The following is a 24,452-nucleotide window of genomic DNA, read 5'->3' as shown; positions in this document are numbered from 1 at the left end:
GAGCACTTCCCTGTCCTGATCCTAGATCCCTTGACACAGAAAACTACAAGGCATCTGACATCGCCTGCCATCCATGTTATGTCCCCCTTTCACAGCTAATATGTACTAAGCCTTTAGCTACGAGCCTAGGCAGATCTACTTTGGAGGCACCGATGTTTATCCGCACGCGGGTTCATTGTTGGCGGAAAACGGCGGATTTGTGACGGGACATTACCCGAGTCATCAGAAGGAGTTTAAGACCTTTGACGACGGATACTATGATATGCGTGACTGAGCATGTATCGTTGCAAATGAGAAGCCGTTCGTATAAGATGTATACCTACTGAATTTGTTGGTATGGCTGGTTACACACCTGACTTGAAATCGCAGTGCGGAACATGCCAAAATGGGAAAAGAAACGGTGTAGAAAGTACGTATAGATAATCTGTGAATTAACTGTGATTGCAGAATAGCGGGCCGCTATTGTAGCTATGTGGGTATATCAAGGAATTGCAAGCTGCTACGGAGTAATATTTGCTTAGTATTCGATCAATTCTAGGTTTTAATATCCATGATGCTATGTCTACCTGTGGAAATAGGGAAGTTTGCCAGATCTCTTTGCGGGAATCTGGATGGATCTAGGCTGGAATGGCCCGAGAAAGCAGGGATGTATCGGCATAGCCTTATGCATACAGGTTAGAGTGGTTAACGGCCAGGGTAGGGTAGGTTAATGGGAAAATCTATACCTTCCGTCAGGTTAACGGTTAGGTATAAAATATATATATACCTAACCTAGGTTAACCGCGGTTAACCTGATTTGCCGATCCTTTCTTATTTAGGAAGGCGGTAAAAGGTAGCAATATATATATATACCTGATTTCTGCCTGGTTTCTGCCTAAGCTAGCCTAATATAGTTAGACTGATACCTGATCCTGCCTGATATCTGCCTGATCAGGTATGTTAACCGTTATACCTGACGGTTAATAGATTTTTATACCTTAACCTACCCGTCAGGTTACGGTTAAGGTTAGGTTAAGGTATAACGGTTAACACGAAAATTCTATTCCTCAGAGTACGCGCGAATATCACCTTCTCAGACTACCAACAATCTTATAACCCACTTGAATATTTGATCGTAATATTCCTGGCGAGCACATCCAAGACTACCCACAAAGTACCTCGGACAGACGAGAAATCCCTTATCATCTTGCCACCAGATACTACATCCCTCTCGGCCGCCCTGACCCAGTCCCACAGAATGCTATGGCCATTAATGGCACTCTGGGACGACATCTACACCAAGTTGAAGCAAGGAGGGATTCCTCTGTCCGACACATCCAACCAGGGCGCAGGCGGGATTCTTAATGAACACATTCATGATGATCGAAGTAGGTTAACAGCAAACGAAAATAACTTCGACAATTTACGAAATGGGATATAGTAGAGCTACCTTACGACTCGTGACATGTCTAAATAGGTACGCCCATTCCCGGGATCTCCTTTTGATGGTCAACAATTTCCATGATCAGATCGCTCGGCCGATCATTGATATTGCACATAACATGGGTGCGCATAACGGTATATTTCGTCAGTGTCCCGCAACAAAGCCCCAAGATTCGTGGGGCATTTCTACGCCGAACCTTAGACCCTAGAATCTGGAGAGACTCTTGTATCTGAAGCTCCATGCTCTTTCAGATAGACGTGCATTCGAGGAAACCCTGGGCATACTCCAATCTCCATGCAAGCTATCAGGGCGCCCTTCAGCGTATAGATATTTTCAACACCTAAGAAAGCCTATCACTCCTATTAATCGGACCACCGCTCTCTCATCTCCGGTGTGATGCTAGGAACTGTCTGTGCAAACTGTACCTCCAGCCAACAATCCCAGTCCCAATCGACCCAATCTGAAAATGCATATGATTTTGCTTTAGCATCCTTCCAACGGAGAAGAGGAGAAATATAATGCCCCAAAAAATTGTTCAGCTGCATTGCAAGAGGATCGTCTCGTCGACGGTTGAACAGAGCATGTCCAAAATCAATGAACACTATCTGAGGCTGGCTATCCACTGCAGATCTGATGAGAATGTTCCGTGGCTCTAGGTCAATAAGCCAGATATTCTTTTCATAGATACGGCTTTCGAGGTCGACAATTATTTTCATAATATGTTGACGGGCAGACTGAGAGAACAATGCTGGTTTAGCATCTGCCATAGTGGTTCCCCGAATATATTCGATGAGAATCATTCTAACTGTCCGTTTACGTGTTGAATCAACGGATATATCTAAGGAGTATGACCCAAAATATTTCGGGATACCGTGACCTTGGAAATCGGCAAGGGCTTCATACGCATTGGCTTCGTGGGTGTAGTATTTGTCCATGCAGAGAAATGGGTTGAGATAACCTTCATCATCGTCAAAATAAAGCGGGTCATATATCTTTGCAACAAGTTCTGCACCATCCTTTGGGAGTGATTGAGAGGTTGACGCGATTAGCCGGACAGTGAATACTTGCGAGTTGTGGCCATCGCCCCCTTTTAGAAGCTTAAGTACTTCCAGGCTAACGGCATCATTCCCTTTACTCCCGGGTAACGGCGGTCGCTGAAGACATCGTTCGACTGGACTCATTTGCTTTCTTTCTAGCTTGTCGCTTTCACTACTCGTGCAACAGCCTCTGGTAACTAGCGTTGGAGTTGAGACGTTATGAGACTCTGCAGTGAACCTCCATCCAGTAGTGTATGGCACCGGAGGCTTGGGGAGCTCTGTAGACGGGGTATCGAACAAAGGTACATTTTGCTGGAGATAGATCATGGTTTAATTCACTTGCCACTGCGGTTTGTCTTGATCTAGTCTGAAGCCCCTGATCGAAGACAATTTGCAACGCACACTCTGGCCTTTGGAGAGGAACGGGAACCCGGCGGTTCGCCCCTGGCTCGCCCGCCGGCTTAATGATTTTCCAAGCGCCGTTCCAAATTCTCTGCAAGTTCTGTCACAAAGGCGGTAACAACCAATGATTTAGTGTTACTTGTCACACATACTCGTGGTGTGCCTAATATAATGACACCAATCAACTTGCACAGGTAGCCGCCATTTACTCAAGGTGTGTATGTAGTCTAACAATAGCCATCCCCGGTGCTTGACAAGAATACTCGATAATAAATTGCTCGGGGTGCCACTTCAACATTGTGAAATTGAATATAATATAATCATAATCATTAGAAAGCCTCGAAGTTTGCCTGAATACCCCGGGTCGAGATATCCTCGTTTGACCTCCAATATACATATCCCTAGGTTCCATTATTCAGTTATCATGAATCCTAGCTCGTCAGCAATTGTCACGGCCTTCAATGAAAAACTACCAACCGAAGTGGCATATGCATACAGTGAACCATACCGCTTTATTCGAAGTACGGCTTCCTCTACAATCGAGTCAGACCCAGTTGCAGTCTATTTTGAGGAGGAGATTGACACTTATCACAAATTATTCGATCGCTACTTCCCAAGAATTGGCGCTGGTAGCCCATTGAACGCCCGAATGCCAGTCCTAGAACAAACACATCTACTGGAGGCTGAAGCCGATGTCCTGCGGCTAGCCACGCTGCAGCTTATCCATCCTGTCAATATTGCGCTGCAGCAGACATGTCCTAGAGGGACTCGAATTATTTGTCGTACTGAGTCTACTACAAGTAGTACAAGCCGCCTCGATGTCGAATGGTCTTTATACAACACACAAGGTGCTCTGTTGTCTCGGCTCGCTATCCTAGAGATCAAAAATACAAACGTTATACATAGAGATGATTTCCAGCGCGCCGCCGTCAACGAGCAGAACTTCCAAGCTAAAACGGCGAGGGCTATGGATACAGAAAGCCTAACACTGCTTCAGCGCAATGCCGTTTGGCTCTCGAAGCAAGCTCACAAGTACTCAGAACATTGTCCGTATGTGGCGATCTTCGACTACAGTGCAATGTTTCTATTCAGTTTTCTGTGGCAAACAACGAAACCCGTACGTGGGTTCTACTTCGACGAAAGCGGGCGCACATCAGGCATGACTTTCCGTCGTCTCCTTTTTGCCTTTGTGGTTCGCGCATTGAAGGGTTACGAAGCACGAATGCCACAGAAGCCATAGACCTTCCAATGGTCACCGTTACAGGCCTCATAATATCACTTGTTGATTTCTTGTACTGCTATTGAGCTTTTGTATATGCCAACTCCCTGATTTTACATGCCTGCTTGCTTCTGAGAGCTTATCGAAGAGCATTACTTTGGAAAAGAGTGTAAATAACATATGTTGTGCAGGAGGACCTACCATTTGCTCTGTAATCCACAGGTTCCGTTTTCATATACAGTAACAGCTACTGAAAGCCCTTGGCCGCGAACAAAGACAAATGACGCAATGGGGAAAGGTCGCATGGGGGTCTCCTGCGAACAAGAGATTCAACGAATGGCATGGGTACTAATGATGTGTACACCACTACACGCACCATAAGAGATAACCTCTGGCCAACAATGGGAGCTGATTCCACTTCATATCAACTGCCCAATAGCTTAATCCTGACCCCTGCCCATAGTAAACATAAATAGGTAGACACTTACCCGCAGGGCTGGAGATGGCCGAGATTCTGCCAGGCCACATGTACGCTGTGCTTTTCATCGCGATGTATTGAAGGAAAGATCAGTCCCTTGCACTGCGCTTTCGTTCCTGGAATATATTTAAGCGCTGAAGCAATACCGGCCAAACAGCCTGTGCGCTACAATCTCCTACGCCAAGAATAGCATATTGATAGGAAGGGTGGACCGACCAGACTGGGACGTGGTGAGAAAACTGCATACAGATAGAAAAAGTGGGAAATGAAGAAAGGTATGTTCACGAGACAACCTCTCAGATGTTAGCGTCCTCGCAATGGACCTGCAACACTACAACGACTGCTTCCTGGTTCAATTTAGGAGTGGCTCTAAAATTGCGAAAATTAGCTATAATTAGTTAACAAGACATGAGGGAGAGCCCATGTCTATCATGACACTGCAACAATAAAGGTGTTGATGGCGAGAGGGGGAGAAACTGACGGCTGACTCCTAACAATGTTATGCGCCCCATCCCGATCTTCTGTAACTCTGGGCTTTACCCTCCCAATTCATCATTGTGGACATGATATCCTTGTAATCCACTTGCGATAGACGGATGAACGTGATGAGTGCTTCGAAATATATACTTATTACCATCTCAAGAAATCTGTTACCGGATAAATATTCTTCTGTCCATTTCACCGACGTTTTATGCGGGCAACCAACTTGCACTGGTAGTATTTTTCATTTCTAGTTAGTAGCCCCCACACTTACACTATATTTGAATTGCATTTCAAGTCCGCCACATGAAAGTATGGATTCCCATGAATGGAAAGTTAAAGAAGTGACAATAAAGACCATTTCAGGCTTTAAGCAGTTTCACAATGATGCAAGTATGAATATAAACCTGATGCGGGAACCACAACGAGGCCTACACTATCACCAGTAAAAAGCCACTCCTGCCCGTTCCTTTGTTCATAGTATTTTTCCCTTACACACTCTCCAAGGGTAAGCTTCTGACCAGCAACGGAAACTCATTCCATTTTTTACTCCGATTGCTATCTGACTGCAGTGGCCAGTACTCCTCCAGAATAGCTTTTATTTCTTTAGGTATATGGATGGACCCGATATACCCAATATCGTCCTCGCGCCATAGCTGCCATGCGACTCGTCCAACCTCCGTAACATCCACTAGCACATCCTCATTGATGTAGAAGTCCTTTCGTGTGACGAGAAATGATCGACCGAGTTGCCGAACTACATGTTCTAGTTCCCGTACAAAGACGTCTCCTATGGCGAGTTTCACGCGCATGATTTTGATCCTACGTGTCCGTTGGTTAAAGAAGACAAGGTTAAAGATCTCTGTGACGAGACGTTCGTCGATGGCGGAGTTGATGAGAATTTCCCGGAGGCACGCGGAACTAGGCAGTTCATCCCGCAGTGGTGTATGTCTAGGATCGCAGTCAAGATCAAGAAAAACGGTATGAAGGCGCGAAAGTAGCCCAAGGGCTTTTTAAAATTCACACTCCTTAGCATTACCCTGTGAACGCTGAAGTGGCATACGGACTTCCTCGAGCCGTGGGCACAAGTTTGCTATTAACCGAACGTGTTCGCTGATGGAGATGGGATATTTAAGCCCTTCTTGAGGTGTTTGTCGCTGCCTATCGGAGGACTCAATACTTAGGCCCGCCAATGTGTTGTGGTGGGAGACAATGCGGCTTACAGAGGCGAAGCTCCGCAATCCCCGCAGGCACAGAAAGCGCAGGGGCCTGAATCCTCGCACAGCAGATATCATGTCTTCAATATCCCATGTGGCATCCTCATAATCCACGTCCCAGAGGATCTTCATTTGCTTTTTCCAGGGAAGCATATTGATGTAAAGAAGTTCCAAATGGATCATAATCGAGGCGGCTTTGATCAACATTGCCGGCTCGGAATGGACTCCCATGTCAAGGGATCTGAGATTTGGACAGGTTGAGCATGGTCGAGATATTGAGAAGGATGCGCTCATGCGGGTTGTGAGGGTCATAGTCGATGAAAGTCAAGGTTTCTATGCCGGCTGTGAACGAGGATGGTTTTGTATTTAGACTAAACTCCTGCCACTCTTCCTTAACCTTGGTGATGGGGTTTTCATTCCGGCCGTACATATCATGGATCAGCAAGTGCTTAAGATTAGGAGCCATACAGACAAAGCGGAAGGCTTCGTCGTTGTAAATCCAGCCCTGCTCAGCATCCCTGTCCAGTGTATAGACTGCGTTGATGGTATGAAGTGCGGGGGAACGCAGGATGTTAAGGTCAAAAGGCTGTTTGAATTGGCTACCAACGCAAGGGTGGGAGCGTCCTAGACCTGGTAAATCAAGGGTCGGAGACTGAGGCGTCCATACATCCAGTTGGCAGGCTGGGTGTAGCCGTTGAAGGGCCTGATAAAGGCAAGTAGGAAACATATTCCGCATGGCGTAGCTGAGTAGCCGAAGATACCTCAATCTCGAAAGGAGGCTAAATGATCGGCTCCCAGTCCTGCTGCCGGTAATATGCGACAGCCAAGTTGAGGAATCCAAGAGAGAGGTCTCTGGTTTCCAACAATGAGTGCTGGATGAGGGTGTCTGCAGTGGCTCAAGGATTGAAGAGAACAAACTTATTTGCCCAATTATTATTATGCCAAAGACGCTTGGCTGTTTTAGTCTCCAGCCACGGCTCCTCGAGACAAACAAGTTCGAAGGTTCGTGCATACCGTAGGTACTGGCGACCAAGGCCATGGTGCGAAGCTCAGACATGGCATTGAGAAGATCTGTGTGGTCGAAGAATGCAACTCGAAGATTCCGGTAGAGTTCCGCAGCTGCGAGATCATGCCAACCTTGGCATGTTCGACTTAGAGCGGCCAAATCATGCCATGAGTAATCGACGACCTGTTATTCTCTGAATTTATGTTTGTGTAGTTATCACCATCCCATCCATGCACTTACACACAGGCAAATCAGCCGTTGGACTTCCACGGGTAGGCAATCTAGGGTGGGAATGATGTTTGGCATAGTGACTGAAAAGATGGCAGTGAGACCACGCGTTTAGAGAAAAATGGTTGTGCAGTAGTAAGCAGGGGTTACACACAGTGAACCACGGTTTTAAATGCTGCTAGCCAAGACCCTTAGGAAGACTATTAAATTTGCCCCCACCGACTAAAAGTTGGCTCGCTACTTCTCCGAGACATCCCGGATCGTTAAAAGGAGATGAGAAGCTCCAATTTTTCTGCACGGAATATGAATTTGGTCTCCACCACGGTGAATCTTCCGGAGTCGGTAGAGGCTGTACCACTGAAAATTAGTTTGAAGATCATCATATTGATTTTCAGAAAGGTTTAGAGCATAGCCGTTGAATTAGTATGCATATCTGACTTCTCACCGATCCATATGTTTCCTGGTTTCATGTTCAGATACTATTGGAGAAGTCTCCACTGTCTTGCTGTGCCCCTTCGTCATCAATAGCAATACATGATTCCTAGAGAAACAAGGAGTATAGCATCCTTAGAAAAGTGACTTTATTCGCACTACCAGCCATGATTTACTGGATCGGTCATTGAACGGGTGGCTATCAATTAGTCAGGAGATAATTAATTTACGATTGTGATGCTATTATAATAGGGAATAGCAAAATTGATTACATTGATCTAAGGAGTACAATTAGGGGTGGTGAACGGGGTTTCTGCCGCTTTCACGCCTCTGCAGCACCTCAACCACTGCTTGCTGATTCAATCTAGCAGCCAGCTCAATAGCTGTAAGTCCTCTACTGTCTCTCACATCCTGGTCGGCTCCTTTGCTAAGGAGGTAGCGTACCACATCCACTCTTCCGAGCTCAGATGCCCGGTGCAGAGGTGTTCCTAGTGACATAAAACACAAAACCGAGAAGGTTGGGAGGTCCTCGTGCACAGGAGTGTTCAAAGGCGCCCCCTTTTCAATTAAAATTTCCAACACTTCAATAGTGTCAGCATCGCGTTGAACAGCATGATGAAGCAGCTGGCCTGGCTGGATATTCTGGCAATAATCCAACATTAGGCGGATAGTGGAAATGGGGGCTCTTTCAACAGCCCACGAAAGCGGGGAAACGTCTATAAATGTACGTTTATTGGGATCGGCACCATGATCCAAAAGCCAAGATACCATCTCTTCGTTTTCTATGGCAATTCTAGGAGGGATTAATAGGGCGTTAAATCGCGGAAGATTGGAGTATGGACTCACCCTAGGATGGGGGGTTGGGTCTCGCACATTGGCTCGTTGATATCCAATCCTTTTTCAATAAGGAAAGCGAGCGCATTCTTGGATCTGCACCTAGTTGCGCTCCGAGCGTAGATTGAATGTGTGGGAAAACCATGATCCATGAGCGCCCGCATGAAATCCACATTGTCTTGTTCCACAGCCTGCCCCATGATAATACCAAAGTCATCTATATGGAAGTTCGACGACGATTGCGCCGAGTCGAGGAGGTCGCAAAATTGTTGAATATCCCCATTGAGGCATAGTTCTCTTGCTCTCAGAAGGATGTCCCGAGAGGTCCGGCCCGGAACTTGATAAATCTCACCCCAGATGGAAGGCGAGGGCGATCTTGAAGCAGGTTGTACGTTCATAACCGTTCGAGGTTGTCAAAGACTCTGTGATGAATATATTTCTGGAGCAGTCGTAAGTAGTTGGAGCTTAGCTCGGATGGCTGGCGCGCACGGTGCATTTAAACTAATGGTGAGTCACTATACCGAAAGGTGACACAATAGCCGCTGATGTACATCTGCTCACGTGGCCGGCGCTGTATATATAGATTACTCGCGATTTTCCGAGCGCGCAGGGGACATGCGATCCAACTTGCAATCCGCGTCGGAGTATGCCTGGCTACGAATGTAGAAGTTCCACATTGATTGGTCCTACTTCAAGAACACAAGGCATATACCGGTCATGTAGCGTTCTTAGCACTGCGAGAGAGTATAAGTAGCTGGGTTCATAGGTGCTTTTTGGGGAGGGAGTGGTTGTATACTAAGATACCAAAAAGTCTCAATTGGTCCCTTAAGCAGAATATTGAAAATGTCGCAATTAGCCCGTTGGGTGCGTGCTCACCCGGCAAATGTGGTTGTTGTGCCGATGAATGCTGTCAGAGTGGTATCACTACATGAAATGTTTGCTATCGGCACAGAAGGGCTTGGAGCATGCTCTGCCATTGTGATAGCATCGTCCCGTGGTGCTATTCTTGCTCATATTCCGCCTCGCCCGACAGCATCAGCATCTGACCCATATGCCGGGGACAACAATGTTCGTCGGTTGATGACAGAAGTGACCGCCTTATACATGCGTTACCGCGATGAATATTTTTCCAGCCATACAGACACACTTATTGTATGTGCTCTGTATCAGGGTGCGATAGCCCTACCTGACCAAGTGCAAATTATGCATTCAGCACTTAGTCGCTTAGGGCCGAGTGTGTGTACTTATGATGTACCCGGAAACTACACCAACCCGGGACAAGGAACTGTGCTCGCTATCGGTAACCGCGGGCTCACCTCCCTTGGACACCCCAATGAAGGTCGCGCTCGTATTTACGTTGAGGACCAGCAATATGTTCCGCGGCCGCCGTCCTGATATCGTATGCTGGAATTGACTTCCCATGCTGATAGAGTATCCCGGCCTTTGCAATCCGACCATAATGGCAGTTTGTGACATCACAAGGATATTCCTATCTCTCTCACTATAGTTCCATGCACATACCGCGAAAATAAACACATAGGATTCAAAAGTATTGTATAGCCTAATGTTGTTAGAAGTTATATTAAAGTAGCGTGAAGAGAGATGGGGTGTATGCTCCCCTCGTCCTGAAGTGTTTACTGTAATAGTATGGCAAACAGCCAGTAAATCTATAGTTGCTCATCACCCAATGCCAAAGTGGTACACGCCCTACTCTTTCGTTGCGAGAATCAGAAGTACCCGGAACAGGAAACACAGTAGCTAGTATCACTATTTCCTCCGAATAAGAGGAAGAGGGGATGTGAGATTGGATGACAAAGAATATCTATCGGAATCACAAACCTGCCCGCCGATTGAAGACTTACCAACCAGAACAACCCCCAATTATGAAAAATTCACTCATGACATCTCCAATGTTACTCCCGATCAGCGGCCCAAACAAATGTTATTCAATAACACACAGGCCTTGTTCTGCACATAAGTATGTATAGTGCATGCATAGTATAGATCAATTAAGAGATAGAGCGTTCCCCAAAATAGAGGGACAGCTCCGATCGAGACTGTGTTATCACTAACAGCCGCAACGCTGGTACGGCTTCACCCATGTTCCAGTCTGTCACCATTTTGCCACTTAGCTACCATGAAACCAGACATAAATGTCTCCCAACGACACGTAAATTCCGATGGGTATCTGCATACGATGAGAGAGATGATGATCTATGATACATGGCGACATTAGCGAATATTTTCTAGAAAGTGCTAGTATTATATATGCAGGATGTGGGCATTGTCATAACTTATAGGGAGGGGTCGTGTATTTTAAAAGTATTGTGACGGGAGATACCCCTTTAAGGTCTAAGCAGAGACATTCAGTTTTCTCGGCAAAGCCAGTAGAGGCTACCTTACTATGGTGTGCACCGAGCTTAGCAGACCAGAGTGGTGCATACCAAGGCATTTAAAAGATATGCCTTGCATGACCTTTCTCCCCATAGCCTCACCACATATCCGACGCCAACATATAACCGAACAACTCCTGGACACCCCCAGTTGTAAATACATAGCAATATGGCTCTCCCATGAGTAAGACGGCTTGGTGTTGTAAACCTTATGCAAAGGGAGCAAGCAATACTCGTATTCGAAGTCACTACGGAAGTCTAGACTTCTGAGACTTTGTGGCGTATTTGTCATCTCGGATAAAATGACGCGATCAAATTAACACTGACAGTTAGGAATTAATGATTCAATGAGTTCCGCCCGCACATACCTTTCCTCTCATCGTGCTTCTAAGGATACAGACTTATAGTAACCCGAAATTAGTACCAGGTAATCGGGTTCAACTGAGACAAAGAAAGAATGGCCATCTCTGCCCTTCAAGGCTGGCACCCCGGCGAAGTCGCCATCCAACGCCAACTGGGCTACGCGACCGCCGTATCATCTCATTGGACTGCGGTCGAAAACCAACTTCGTGAACAACATCAAATATTCCACACCTCGAATTTGCCGTTCATTCCACTCACGACTACCGATGCTGATGGACGGCCCTGGGGTGGAATAGTTGCAGGATCGACGGGAACTGTCGGGTTCGTAGACAGTCCAGGTTTAAAGTCGTTGGTTTTCCGAGCACGATTATGGGAGGGCGATCCAATATTATCGACCCTTCAGGGGTGTACATCATTGGAAGATATCAACAATCACCAAATGGAAGGCAGAATCTCGGAAAAGAGGTCATTGACCGCTGGGTTGGGGATCGAATTCCCGACGCGGAGAAGGAATAAGTTTGCGGGGAAAATTTACATGGTAAAGGCGATGTCACACCACGATTATATATTTGAAGTTGAGATTACTGAGGCGCTGGGGTAAGAGGCTCATCCCAACATGGTCAAGGCCAGAACTACCGGTACTAAGGGTAATCACAGCAATTGTCCAAAGTATATAAATGTGCGTCAACTTGACCCGTTCCCGTGGGCGAAACCATACCTCGCTTACCAATCACTGCATATGGCACCAACGGAGAAGCTACCCGCGGAAGTGATTGATATCATAGAATCCGCCGACACGGTCTTTGTGGCAACAATACACAGACCTGACGCTACCTCCGCAGCAATGTTTCCCGCACACGCGGGCATGAACTCTCGTGGCGGCTTACCCGGGTTTCTACGGGTGAAGCCATCGGACCGACGCAGCGTTGTCCTGCCTGATTACTCTGGTAACAGATTCATGAATAGTCTTGGCAATATCGAATCAAGCGGATTAGCAGGGTTTACGATCATCTCTTTCACAACCGGCGACATCCTGTATTTGACCGGTGCAGCAAGGAATTTTGTTGGGCAATCTGCTCTCCAAATTATGTCTAAACACGCAACAATTACTGTTCTTGAAACCACAGGATTTACGCTTGTTCGGAACGCACTACCCGTAAGACAGCGCAATGGGACGGAAGTTGGGCGCAGTCCCTACACACCCAAAGTCAAATATTTGGTCGGAGAACGATATGCAGATGCGACTGATACACAGGGGCACAAGGCAATACTAGAAAAGGGGATGCAACTGTCAGATGACCTGGCTGTTTTCAGGTTTAAGGTAGTCCCTAAAGACGGCATTCAGCCGTTAAGGATCCGACCAGGCCAAGCTATAGTGCTAGATTTCATGGACTGGATTGGTCCACCGCAGTACCAGCATATGGCGGATTCAGCACCTGGGTCGATTAATGATGACCGTGTGCGAACATGGACAGTATCTAGCGCACACGAAGATACCGATGTCACATGGTTTGAATTAACAATGCGGGAGATGATGGGTGGTGTCGTGACAAAAGCTCTGTTTGATGTCTTGAGGAATTCACCGCCAGATAGATGGGATTATGCTATTCCTCTCGAGGGAGATGTTGTCACGGATATTGTGGGTGTAACAGGGGATTTTGCATTAAATAAAAAGGAGGTCAACCTGCTGCTAATTGCTGGAGGAATCGGGATCACGCCTATTCTAGCCATACTCAAAGCACTGGGTGCACGCGAGAACACCCCACAAGATGAGATTGTGCTTGTGTTATCAACAAGAGAGCCGGATGTCATGCTTACACTCATCAAAATGGCTTTGGATAAGGTTTCATCGGCTGTCAAGGTAAAAATAGATCTATTCACCAGTCACTCTGTTAACCCAAATACCCGAACGCCAAACAAACGATGTACAAGCATCACTATATATAAAGGTCGAGTTGGACAAGAGTACTGGAAAACCAGCGCCGCAGACAAAGACGTGGTCATATGTGGACCCAAGGCCTTCGCAGATGCTGCTGTGGATGGATTGCGGTCCATCGGTGTGCCAAACGAGCTAATTCAGAGGGAGGGATTTTATTAAGCTCTATAAAGAGTATCGCGAGGGTTATAAGGATTTGAGTCCTTACAATACAGCAATAGTTTAGATAAAATGATCGTCTGAATTCTATCAAAGTGTTGGTAACAAAGAAGGTACCAGTATCTGAGAAACTCAAGTCAGAATCTAAAGATATTACCCCCTAGTCACACATTACAAACCTCCTTTGTAGTATCCAGGCTACAAAATAGACTTCAGCGGACCACCGGATGTTGATACCATGGTGGCTAGAGTCTGTATACATTTTGTCGATATTTTGACTGATGGAGTGGCAACAAGGGACAGTTTGCATCGCTTGGGTCTCAATGGGAGGGCTCACCAATATGTAGAATTCCCAAGTATGAGGTACTCATATTTACTAGTTATTTTACGTTATCTGTGAAATGTAGGGACTAATCCACTTCGACTGTGCCAACCAGGACCTGTTATGCTACGCTCTACCGTATTATTCAGTCTGATACTTTTTTTTTCTCTGTTCTTTTTCGTCTCTTTCTTCTCTTTCTTCTTTTTCTAATCTTTTTAAGTGGATTTTTAGCTCCTTTTACAATTAGACCTGCTAGCCAGTATATAGTGCAGATCCAGCCATAATGACTCCAAGGAACAGCACACCCTTTCGGCCAGAATTGGCCAAGACTGTTTGGTCGCCAAAAATATGTTTTTGCTCGATCATGACCCCGCTCGGTATACGAAAAGATGCGTGATGGCGTGGGTGGCAGATTTGGTGTGGTCTATCTGGCTAAAGTCGAGGGGGAACCTGGGTGGAGCCTGTCGGAGCACTTGTGAACTCCGTCTGATCATGCCCAATATAACCAGCCGGGAGGCACCCCGCTTTAATATATACGGTTTCTTGGCAGACACACTAGCCTAATTCCACGGATCGGTCGACGATACATCCGTTAAACTGGGTAATGAGATATCATGTAATATGCGAAGTTGTGAGAATGCCTATTTACCCGGGCAGGGCTATAAAGCTGGCCCCTTCGAGAGGTGAGTTCTATTTGCTGACCACGATTGTCTGGATAATTTGATACGAGTCTGAAGGTCTTCTGCACTCACTGACGCCAGAAGAAACGTACAGTTGAATCGGCAAACATGCGGTTCCGCGATGGTGAGTAGCGGACCTTGTCGGAGGAGCTTTAGCAAAAGATCCGCCTCGACCGAAGAGTATAGTGAAGTAGGTGCTAACTACAGACTTCAGGAATGTGGCTGGTCGACCCCTCCAAGTCGCTTCAATATGCCGAGGATATCTACTCCATCAACGCTTCGCCTGACAACCGCTCGCTGAATCTGCTCTGTCCGACCCGCCACATCTTCTCGCGCGGCAACACCCTGAACCTCAGCACCCTGCACATCAACCTCGAGTCGCACTTCGACGGTGTGATCTCTCTGGAAGTCCAGCACTGGCTGGGTGCCCGAAAAGGTACGCCCGACTTCGAGTTGTTTCCAGATGGCGAGGGGCCCAAACTCAGTGAGGAGCGCATTGGCATCTCCAAGTCCGAGAGAGGAACAACACTGAAGGCGGGCGCACTGAGCGTAACGGTCAGTCCAGACCAGCACGATTTCTCGATCCGCTTTCACTCTTCGGACGACTACGACCGGGAAGTCACCAGTCTACTCAACCGTAGCGTTGGCCTGGCGTACGACCCGCCGATCAGCAATGGGAAACAGGTTGAGGATCTGGTGCAAGGTCAGTCCGGAAGCAGGAAGCACTACATCTTCACGCAGACTGAGCTTGACATCGGCGAGTCTGTACACGGACTCGGTGAACGCTTCGGGCCATTCAACCGCCTGGGTCAGCATGTCGAGATCTGGAACGAGGATGGCGGCACCAGCTCGGACCAGGCGTACAAGAACGTCAGCTTTTGGATGAGCTCCAAGGGCTACGGCGTCTTTATCGACACTCCGGAAAAAGTCGACTTGGAGATAGGCAGTGAGAGATGTTGCCGAGTGCAGACCAGTGTCGAGGGCCAGCGGCTCAAATGGTTTATTATCTACGGTCCATCGCCCAAGGAGGTCTTGACGAAATACTCGGTCTTGACCGGCCGCGCATCCATGGTCCCCGCATGGTCCTTTGGCCTGTGGTTGACGACATCCTTCACAACAAACTACGACGAGGCGACGGTGACTGACTTCCTCCAGCAGATGTCAGATCGTTCGATTCCTGTCCAGGTTTTCCATTATGACTCCTTCTGGATGCGCGCATTCCACTGGTGTGATTTTGTCTTCTCCCCTGATCACTTCCCGGACCCCAAGGGCTCCATCGCGCGTATCAAGCACGCGGGTCTAACCAACAAGGTCTGTGTTTGGATCAACCCGTACCTAGGACAGGCCTCTCCAGTGTTTCTAGAAGCTGCCGAAAAGGGCTATCTTCTCAAGCGCACCAACGGTGATGTCTGGCAGTGGGACCTCTGGCAGACCGGCATGGGGCTCGTTGACTTCACCAACCCGGAGGCCGTCAGGTGGTATGAAGGCTGTCTGGAGCGGTTGTTTGACGTGGGCATTGATTCCATCAAGACTGATTTTGGGGAGCGCATACCGACGAAGGGTGTCAAGTGGCATGATGAGAGTGTCGACCCAGCGCGCATGCATAATTACTACGCTTTCATCTATAACAAAATTGTATACAATGCCCTGAAGCGGAGGTACGGGGATGGACAGGCCGTCCTGTTCGCCCGCAGCGCATGTGCCGGTGTACAGCGCTTCCCCTTGGTAAGCATCCTGCTACTTGGACCATTATATTACCTCGTCAGATTCTATATCTATGTGCTAACGCAACTCTCAGTGTTGGGGGGGCGACTGCGAATCTACCCCCGCGGCTCTCGCCGAGTCCGTACGTGGAGGTCTCTCAATCGGCCTGTCGAGCTTCAGCTTCTGGTCCTGCGACATTGGCGGGTTCGAGGGCACGCCGCCGCCCTGGATCTACAAGCGGTGGGTGGCATTCGGGCTGCTGTGCTCCCACTCGCGCCTGCACGGGTCTGACTCGTATCGTGTTCCCTGGCTCATTGACAATGACGATGCAGGGCCGCAGGGCTCGACGGCGGTGTTGCGCACATTCGTCCGACTTAAACGGCGCCTTATGCCCTACCTGTATGCACAGGCCGTGCAAAGCACGCGCATGGGCTGGCCGCTCAGCCTGCGCGCCACAGCACTTGAATTCCCGCATGATCCGACCGCATGGGCTGCGTGTGACCGGCAGTTCTTTGTCGGCGAAAATCTGCTCGTCGCGCCCGTCTTCACCGAACACGGTGATGTCGAGTTCTACCTGCCAGAAGGTCAGTGGACTAGCCTGTGGGACGAGAAGAAAGTAGTCTCTGGGCCAGGGTGGCGCCGTGAAAAGCATGGTTTCAGCACGCTTCCCATATACGTGCGCGAGGGGGCGGTGATAGTGATGGGCAAGGAGCAAGGGGAGGGGGGGTTCGCGTATGACTGGTGCGAAGCGCCTGAGGTCAGGCTGTACCAGACGAAACAGGGCGACTGCGCGACAGTTGTGGACGCCTCGGGGAAAGAGGTTGGCACGTTGACTGTGCAGGGCGATGGCTCCCTGAAGGGGATGGAGTGCTTCAGGGGTGATGTGACGGTCAGGAGAATTGAATGATGGGGCTTTGACTCTTGTCGCTCGTCATTGTCTTATAGCATACTTTCTGAAGATTTAGTGGAGGAATACGAATGACAAGTCAAATCCGCACAGGATGTTAAATTCCATTGCTTTGTTCAGAACAGGATTCTTCCCATTTGACCTATTGTCTTCTCAGCCGCTGTTGTCCGTCCAGTAGGAGAGCTGGCGCGTCGTTTATTTTACCACGTGTGTTTACACAACGATACTAAAACGGCTAGCAATTATAATTTATAAGTACCACAAGCAAGTACATATTGCTCTCCACGGTAGAGTGCTTGAATCCCCATCATTTTTTACTTGTTAAATCTTGGATAAACCTTTTCATTTATTGTAGAAAGACGCCACGAGATGTTATTGTGCAACACATGGTAATTTTCTATGAATGCTACCTTTCCTCGCTCATCGCGATAGCAAACTTGGAACGTTGGCGTATCTGGGGTCCATACCTGGACAATAAGAATGCAGCTGGAAGGCAAGCCAGGGACAGAAAGCCCGGTACACTGTTTGCCCAGTGAACCCCTCATCTTTCGTACATATACGTTGTGAAAAGCGGAAACACCGCCCCACAAAGTGATCGCATTACCGTCGCAGCGGCAAGAGCTGAGGCCGAATAGGCCACATAGGTATCGATGAGATAGTTGACCAATGCTAATGAGACACAGATATTGCCACATCCAAACATAGCGATACCCACCATACAAACAGCCCAATGCACCGAGGGAGAATTAGTCCATGCAAATAGAAAGAGACCGCTGGGAATGAAAACTGCCCCAACTTGGGCCGAAAGCAGGCGTGCTTCCGGGGGGCGCTGGCCGCTCTGGGATGCTCTAAATCTTCTTGCGTATTGACGGTTGATGAAGACCATAAAAGCTGTTGCAAAAAACATGCCTATTGCAATGGAAATGAATGGAAGGTCAGCAACACCTGGGCTCCATCCGCGGACTTGCTGGAAAACGATAGGTAGTGCTGCTAGCAATAGATAGGTGCATCGTAGATGAAAGACATGTAGAGCGCGAGGACAATAACTAAAGGCTCTTTGGAGAGCAGGCGCAAAGGACGGCTCGTCGCTTCCTGGAATCTCTTCATTAGAGACCCTGGAGGGTTGCGATGATGATCAATTGTAACATAGAATTTTCCCGTCTGCATCGAGAGCATAGCGGCTCTTCGCCGAAGAAGAACGATGCTGAAGGTTTCGGGAACAGCAACGATACCGAGGATTAACATAATTCCCGAGTAAAATGACAGCAAGCCCTCGATCCATCTCCAGCCTTGAGTCTCCCCAAGGAATCCCCCTGCGATGGGACCGAGGACAGGCCCGAGGAAGGTGGCGCATGAGTAAAAGACCGCGGCAAGTCCTCTCGTTTCCGCATCGTATAGATCAGCCACAACCTCTCCAGAGTTAGTAAGAGGTGCAGCGCCGAACATTCCGGCCAAAGCTCTGAAAATGATCAGCGAAGCGAAATTGGCTGAAACGGCTGCCGCAACATTGAAGATGGTGAAAAGGCTGAAGGTGGTTAAGAACATGATTCTCCTGCCAAACGCCTCACTCAGAGGGGCCCATAGTAGCGGCCCTATCGCGAATCCCAGGACATAAAGCGATAAACCCAGTGTCGCAGCCTCATCAGAAACTCCAAAATGATGACAAATGGCAGACAAATCTCCTGAATAAGCACTCGATGCAAAAGCCACTGAGAGGGTTGACATGCCTGAGATAGCTATAATGATGCCTTTCCTCTCAGCATCATAATTGCGGGCATTTAATGCATCATTTTCATTCCATGATATAATAAACGGAACATCGTGAGTGCCGTTTCCCGGCCAAAGGTGGTTGACGTCTCCAGCAAGTTTCCCAGAGTCGCTGGTACCCAGCACAAAGAAGTGCCACATACCGCACCATGTACCAAGACAATTGTGTCGGAGTTGCATCGCGTTGTCCTGTGAAGCACTCACTATTCAGAGTTTAGCAAAAATGCTACAAGTGAGGATTCTGGCATAGGGGAAAGGGGCAGATGGCTGATATGAACTTTTCAACGTACCCTCTGACGCATTGTATTCCAATATATGTTTTCTTCCCAATCATTGGGAAGTGGGGATGTATGGACATGCCCATAATGCGGCGGCCAGCGTAAGAAGAGCACTGCACTAAACGATAAACAAGTAACATAGCTGGGTTAGAATTTTTCGGCTAGTGCCATAAGCGACTGTTTGCCACCAGTCTTTACGCCAGTTGGAGCTTTTGAGATGGGCGTGGTTAGTGCTAACGCCAAAAATAGCTCTCTGCCTTGGGAAACAATTCAAAGTATTTTTGGTATCGGCCAGCAGAGGTAGCAGGACTCCTACCGTATTCAGAGTTCTCTAGATTGTCGTATCTCCAATCCCTCAATGAATAGAAACAACTTCTGTGGCTCACTTGAAGAGCTAAGTCTGCAACTTTACCAAATTAGGTTAGTCAAGTAATCACTCAGCTTTCGCCGTCAAACATTTGAAGGACGGGCCATGCGGGTCAATGACGAAGTTGTACAGGTTTCAGAGAGCGGATTTCAGAGAGCTTTCATGATATTGGAAACTCGCAAAGTTTTAAATTCCAAGTTCTTTGCACATACGTAAGTAAAGCATCAATCATCTCACTTCCGTGATCTACCCACATCCTTCCGAGCTCTTACCTACCCAATCTATGACCATGGCCATGTTATCGACAAGACAGCTAGGAGAGAATGGGCCACTCGTATCTGCACAAGGTGCGTATCGACCTTGAACATTGCTGTAATGGTATCCCAGACCAATATATTTGAGTCCCTAGGTCTCGGCTTGATGGGGTTGTCTATGTTCTACGACAAGAGACTGCCCGATGAAGATCGTCTGAGCTTCCTGGACTACGCCCTCGCGAAAGGCGTTACTTTTTGGGACTCAGCTGATGTCTATGCTGACAATGAAGACATCCTCGCTAAGTAAGTTTGGATCACGACGCTCTCGCGACATGCCGTTAACCATTTCCTTGGCAGGTGGTTCCGGCGAAGTGGCAAGCGCAGTGATATTTTCCTTGCGACCAAGTTTGCCATCAAACAACACCCCGGCCAGCCATCATCCATCCACAACAGCCCAGAATATGTGCGTGAGGCATGTCTGAAAAGCCGTGACCGACTTGGGTTGAAGGAAGGCGATGCGATCGATCTATACTATTGCCATCGGATTGATCCCAATCAACCGATTGAAATCACCGTTGCTGCAATGGCGAAATTGGTGGATGAAGGCCTGGTTAAGTATCTTGGACTGAGTGAATGTTCTGCTGACACTCTACGACGCGCCCATCGCATTCATCCTATCGCAGCCGTGCAGATTGAGCTGTCTCCGTTCGCCATTGACAGCTTGAAGAATGGTCTGGCGGGTGCATGCCGTGAGCTTGGGATTGCAGTTATTCCCTATTCACCATTCAGCCGTGGGTTCTTAACTGGCAAGCTGCAAAGGCCAGATAATCTTGATGAGAATGATCGTCGTCGCATCTTACCCCGATTCTCAAAAGAAAACTTCGACATAAATCTGGCTATCGTAAGGAAAATCGAGGAGTTGGCCCTGAAGAAGCATTGCTCTGTCGGTCAACTTACTTTGGCCTGGATATCTGCACTATATGACAGAATCATCCCAATACCCGGCACTACAAAGTCTCAAAATCTGGACGAAAACATCGGTAGTCTTCGTGTTGAGCTTACCGAAGATGATATGGAGGCAGTAAACAGAGTTGCGTTCTCAGCGGACATCCAGGGCGACCGTCACCCGAAGAGTATGGTGCCCTATCTGTATGCGGATATAGCTCCTCTAAGAGAGACAGAGGAGTGAGCTCGTCCGCCTAGTATGAACAGTAGAATACGATTCGAATTTGACGGGCATACTCTTTGGTTAAAATTGCCAATGCTTCATTAAACCTGCATGCGGAGTATCTTATCTAGACATGCGACAGGTGTACTTGGCTTGAGGATTCAGGGAACTCAATCCGCGTAAAAACGTTTTCTGCACTTTTATTTTAACCTAAGATCATGACTAAAATTTGGCCTTGTAAATGAGAGGTCCTGAGTAACTGCATGCAGTCCTGCCCTTCGAGGAACCGTTTCTCTTTATAACCAGCAATTTGACGCCTGACGTATTTTATCTACGGCTTGGGTCACGCAGGGAACCTATCCACGAGTTAAGCAAGGCTTTATCTAGAACACCAAGGAACGTCTTCTGTAAAGTAGGAACTATAAAGCCACGGGAATCATGACTTTGAGCTGATATCACAAATCACGGCCAGTACATCGAGCAATCCACACCCCAAAAACCTCTATATTCGCCTAGATAGGTAAAACATATTGTTGAGGAGCGCTCTACAGAAGCAACGAAATGAACAAATGAACAAACAGAAATAAAAGAGTGAGTTGAATTGAGCTATCTAGAAGAGTAAAATAAAATAATATATAGAGATATTTTATATAGGAGGTCTGAGTATAATATATAACTAATTTATATAGATATCTTAATATAGTCTTCTAGATAAAGAAATATATAAAGAGATATTAAATAAAATTATAGATATTTTCTAAATAGATAATCTTTTATATATTAAATATTATTTCCTAGATACTGCGTGGGTGTAATTAATAAGATTATTTCTAGAAAAATCTAAAAATTATAAAATTTCTTTTAATCTAATACTTTGGTAAGACTGTCTGCAGGATTATAAATATTTATAATATATTAGATTAATATAATATTTATTTTAATAAAATCTATTATAAATAAATAATAATTAATTAATTATCTAGTAGACCGCGTGTAGATATTATAATTAAAAATTTATAATAAATTAATAATATTATTAAATAGAGATATCTTATTATTATCTAATATTTTAAGATTAAATTAGAGTGGGCAATGGCTAGATCAGGTCAGGTTATCAGTAATTCTTATATCTGACTATCAGATTAATAGTCAGATTAAGAGAATCCTTATACCTGACTACAGTATAGCTAAAATTAGAATAATTAATTATTTTAACTAGTCTTAATACTAAGACCTGTCTATTATACTTATCTAAATATTAATATAATTAAGATATACTTAGGTTAATTTTTATTTAATTTATTTTTTTATATTTTTGTCTATAAATATATCAAAATCAATATTTATAATTTATTAAATTTATATAATAAAGATAAAAAGACTGTTTTTATATATTATTAATTTAATAAATCTAAGATAATCTTTAATATTAATTAAAATTAATTTTTTTAATCTAAATTTTATTTATTATATAAAATATTTATATTATATATATATATACAGCCCTGTTCTGACAGTATATATCTTATATAATATTTTTTATATTATATAAATAATTTACTTAACTTATTATAGGTTTTATATAATTTTCTAATTTATAATAGTTAAAATATATTTTTAATAAATATTAAGAATCTTTAAAATAAGTATTATAAACTAAATTTATTTTAAATATTTATTTTATTAAATAATATTTTTTCTTTATAAGTTAAAATATTAAATTTATATTATTTTAATTACTAGCAGCTCTGACTGTAAAATATAATCTTTAATATAATTTAAAAAAATTAATTAATATTATATTATTTATATTTTCTAAGTTATTATTATTAATCTAGCCAAGTTTCTAAAAGATCTTATTAGAAATATATTTATATATTATAAAGTATTTTAATTTCCAGATTAATTATTTATATATTATTTTTAATAAATAATACTTGACAGTTACTAGTTATAATAATATTAAATTATATAATATTAAATTTATTAATCTTAATCTAGTTATAGTTTTTAATAATTATATAAATAATATAACTAGCATTGCATTTCACTATAAAAAAAAATAGATAATTATTAATTCAGAAAATAATATAATTAAAATCTGGAATATTAATACAGGCAGCTTATAGTATAATTATATATATAAAACTTTAATTAATAATATTATAATTTACCCTAACTAAGATAAGTTTATTAATATATTCAGATTTAGAATCTAGATAAAAGTATTTATATTTATTAGCTAATTCTTGAGAATAATATTATTATTTATAGTATTAATATTATAAATAATAGACTTCTGTTCTATATTAAAAATAAAAAAATAAAAAAAATACTTACTGCTTATTTTTATTACTAATTTTAAATAATTAGTTTATAGAATAATATCTATATTTAATATATTATCTAAGATACTGAGATAATGTATATTTTTTTAATATATATTTTTTATTTATATAAAAATTATCTTATCCATATTCTACTCTTCCTAAATTAAAAATATTTTATAATATTTTAATAAAATAATATACATTAATGTACAGAAAATAGAGATTTTCTATAAAAGACTTATATAATTAACTTAATAATAAAATACTAATTTATTTATTTTTAACTAAATATATATTACTATTAGAAAAGTTTAATATTTATTTTTTATATTTTTTTTTAGTAATTTTTTTATTCTTGCCTACAGCTTTTTTATCTATTTTCTTATCTTAAAAAATCTTGTCTTTAATAGCTTTATCTCTAGTAATTTTATTTAAAATATTAATTAAGATTTCTTTAATTAATAAGGCCCTGGTAAAGGTATTTTTCTTATATAAAATTTATTAATATTTTAATTTTCTATTTTTATATTAATATTTTTTTTTTAAATTATATTTTATACTTTCTAATAGAGCCATGATTATATTTAAGATTTTTTTTAAATTATTAATATTATTTTTTTACTTCTTGTCAACATCTTCAAGATATAATAATTATTTATTTTTAATAATTTAATAATTAATCTTAATAAAATCCTTCTCCGGTTCTAGTAAGAAAGATAATAAGAATAATATATTTATTATTATTTCTAAAAGAATTTTTTAGATTACTTAATTATTTAATATAATCTAAAAAGAATCAGATACTTAATAATTAAAAATCTATATTATCTATATTTATTTTACTTTATTTATCTAGCTAATTATTTATTTAATTATAGCTTAAGTAAGAGCTATTAAAAAAAAATAAATATTCTTATAGTATTTTTACAGATTTAATCCAGTAGAATTTATTATATATAATATTATAAATATCATATTAAAGTCATACTTTTTATTAAAGCTGGTTATTAATTTATGATATTTTTTATTATCTAAATTATTATATAATATTATATAATTAAATTCTAT

At 43.9% G+C, this 24,452-nt stretch overlaps 10 protein-coding genes across 10 annotated transcripts; 6 read left to right on the top strand and 4 right to left on the bottom strand.

The window, feature by feature from the left end:
- Positions 1–377: 377 nt before the first annotated feature.
- BO79DRAFT_217794 (uncharacterized protein) lies at positions 378–1,485 on the top strand (the record flags this gene model as incomplete). Its single annotated transcript, XM_025683383.1, has 6 exons — positions 378–409; positions 448–472; positions 579–701; positions 994–1,016; positions 1,051–1,367; positions 1,457–1,485. 6 exons carry the CDS (start codon positions 378–380, stop codon positions 1,483–1,485), a joined length of 549 nt encoding a protein of 182 aa, XP_025539308.1.
- A 195-nt stretch (positions 1,486–1,680) lies between these two features.
- BO79DRAFT_173242 (uncharacterized protein) lies at positions 1,681–2,818 on the bottom strand. Its single transcript, XM_025679671.1, has one exon. The coding sequence runs from the start codon at positions 2,785–2,787 to the stop codon at positions 1,786–1,788; it is 1,002 nt and encodes a 333-aa protein (XP_025539307.1). The 5' UTR covers positions 2,788–2,818; the 3' UTR covers positions 1,681–1,785.
- A 365-nt stretch (positions 2,819–3,183) lies between these two features.
- BO79DRAFT_173240 (uncharacterized protein) lies at positions 3,184–4,249 on the top strand. The gene has a single exon (XM_025679670.1). The coding sequence runs from the start codon at positions 3,287–3,289 to the stop codon at positions 4,100–4,102; it is 816 nt and encodes a 271-aa protein (XP_025539306.1). The 5' UTR covers positions 3,184–3,286; the 3' UTR covers positions 4,103–4,249.
- Positions 4,250–5,530: 1,281 nt separating this feature from the next.
- Positions 5,531–7,568, bottom strand: BO79DRAFT_228521 (uncharacterized protein; the record flags this gene model as incomplete). The annotated part of the gene is made up of 5 exons (XM_025683968.1): positions 5,531–5,990; positions 6,066–6,545; positions 6,607–7,035; positions 7,312–7,445; positions 7,503–7,568. The coding sequence occupies 5 exons, from the start codon at positions 7,566–7,568 to the stop codon at positions 5,531–5,533; spliced, it is 1,569 nt and encodes a 522-aa protein (XP_025539305.1).
- A 645-nt stretch (positions 7,569–8,213) lies between these two features.
- On the bottom strand, positions 8,214–9,194 carry BO79DRAFT_194976 (ankyrin repeat domain-containing protein; the record flags this gene model as incomplete). Its single annotated transcript, XM_025681095.1, has 2 exons — positions 8,769–9,194; positions 8,214–8,715 (listed from the first exon to the last, which is right to left on the bottom strand). The coding sequence occupies exons 1-2, from the start codon at positions 9,152–9,154 to the stop codon at positions 8,214–8,216; spliced, it is 888 nt and encodes a 295-aa protein (XP_025539304.1). The 5' UTR covers positions 9,155–9,194.
- Positions 9,195–9,599: 405 nt separating this feature from the next.
- On the top strand, positions 9,600–10,151 carry BO79DRAFT_217788 (uncharacterized protein; the record flags this gene model as incomplete). Its single annotated transcript, XM_025683382.1, has 1 exon — positions 9,600–10,151. The coding sequence occupies one exon, from the start codon at positions 9,600–9,602 to the stop codon at positions 10,149–10,151; it is 552 nt and encodes a 183-aa protein (XP_025539303.1).
- Positions 10,152–11,529: 1,378 nt separating this feature from the next.
- On the top strand, positions 11,530–13,610 carry BO79DRAFT_194973 (putative oxidoreductase, FAD-binding; the record flags this gene model as incomplete). The annotated part of the gene is made up of 2 exons (XM_025681094.1): positions 11,530–12,109; positions 12,170–13,610. Exons 1-2 carry the CDS (start codon positions 11,607–11,609, stop codon positions 13,608–13,610), a joined length of 1,944 nt encoding a protein of 647 aa, XP_025539302.1. The 5' UTR covers positions 11,530–11,606.
- A 1,107-nt stretch (positions 13,611–14,717) lies between these two features.
- BO79DRAFT_265635 (putative sugar hydrolase) lies at positions 14,718–17,223 on the top strand (the record flags this gene model as incomplete). The annotated part of the gene is made up of 3 exons (XM_025686893.1): positions 14,718–14,733; positions 14,824–16,334; positions 16,408–17,223. The coding sequence occupies 3 exons, from the start codon at positions 14,718–14,720 to the stop codon at positions 17,218–17,220; spliced, it is 2,340 nt and encodes a 779-aa protein (XP_025539301.1).
- A 403-nt stretch (positions 17,224–17,626) lies between these two features.
- BO79DRAFT_237729 (MFS transporter) lies at positions 17,627–19,167 on the bottom strand (the record flags this gene model as incomplete). The annotated part of the gene is made up of 3 exons (XM_025684729.1): positions 17,627–17,741; positions 17,775–18,187; positions 18,262–19,167. The coding sequence occupies 3 exons, from the start codon at positions 19,165–19,167 to the stop codon at positions 17,627–17,629; spliced, it is 1,434 nt and encodes a 477-aa protein (XP_025539300.1).
- Positions 19,168–19,921: 754 nt separating this feature from the next.
- Positions 19,922–21,075, top strand: BO79DRAFT_194967 (aldo-keto reductase; the record flags this gene model as incomplete). The annotated part of the gene is made up of 3 exons (XM_025681093.1): positions 19,922–19,979; positions 20,042–20,189; positions 20,244–21,075. 3 exons carry the CDS (start codon positions 19,922–19,924, stop codon positions 21,073–21,075), a joined length of 1,038 nt encoding a protein of 345 aa, XP_025539299.1.
- Positions 21,076–24,452: the final 3,377 nt, after the last annotated feature.

This window comes from Aspergillus costaricaensis (assembly GCF_003184835.1).
Source record: "Aspergillus costaricaensis CBS 115574 unplaced genomic scaffold BO79scaffold_16, whole genome shotgun sequence".
Classification (NCBI taxonomy): Eukaryota; Fungi; Ascomycota; class Eurotiomycetes; order Eurotiales; family Aspergillaceae; genus Aspergillus; species Aspergillus costaricensis.
The sequence above is the reverse complement of the archived record's forward strand: the minus strand, read 5'-3'. Positions and strand labels throughout refer to the sequence as shown.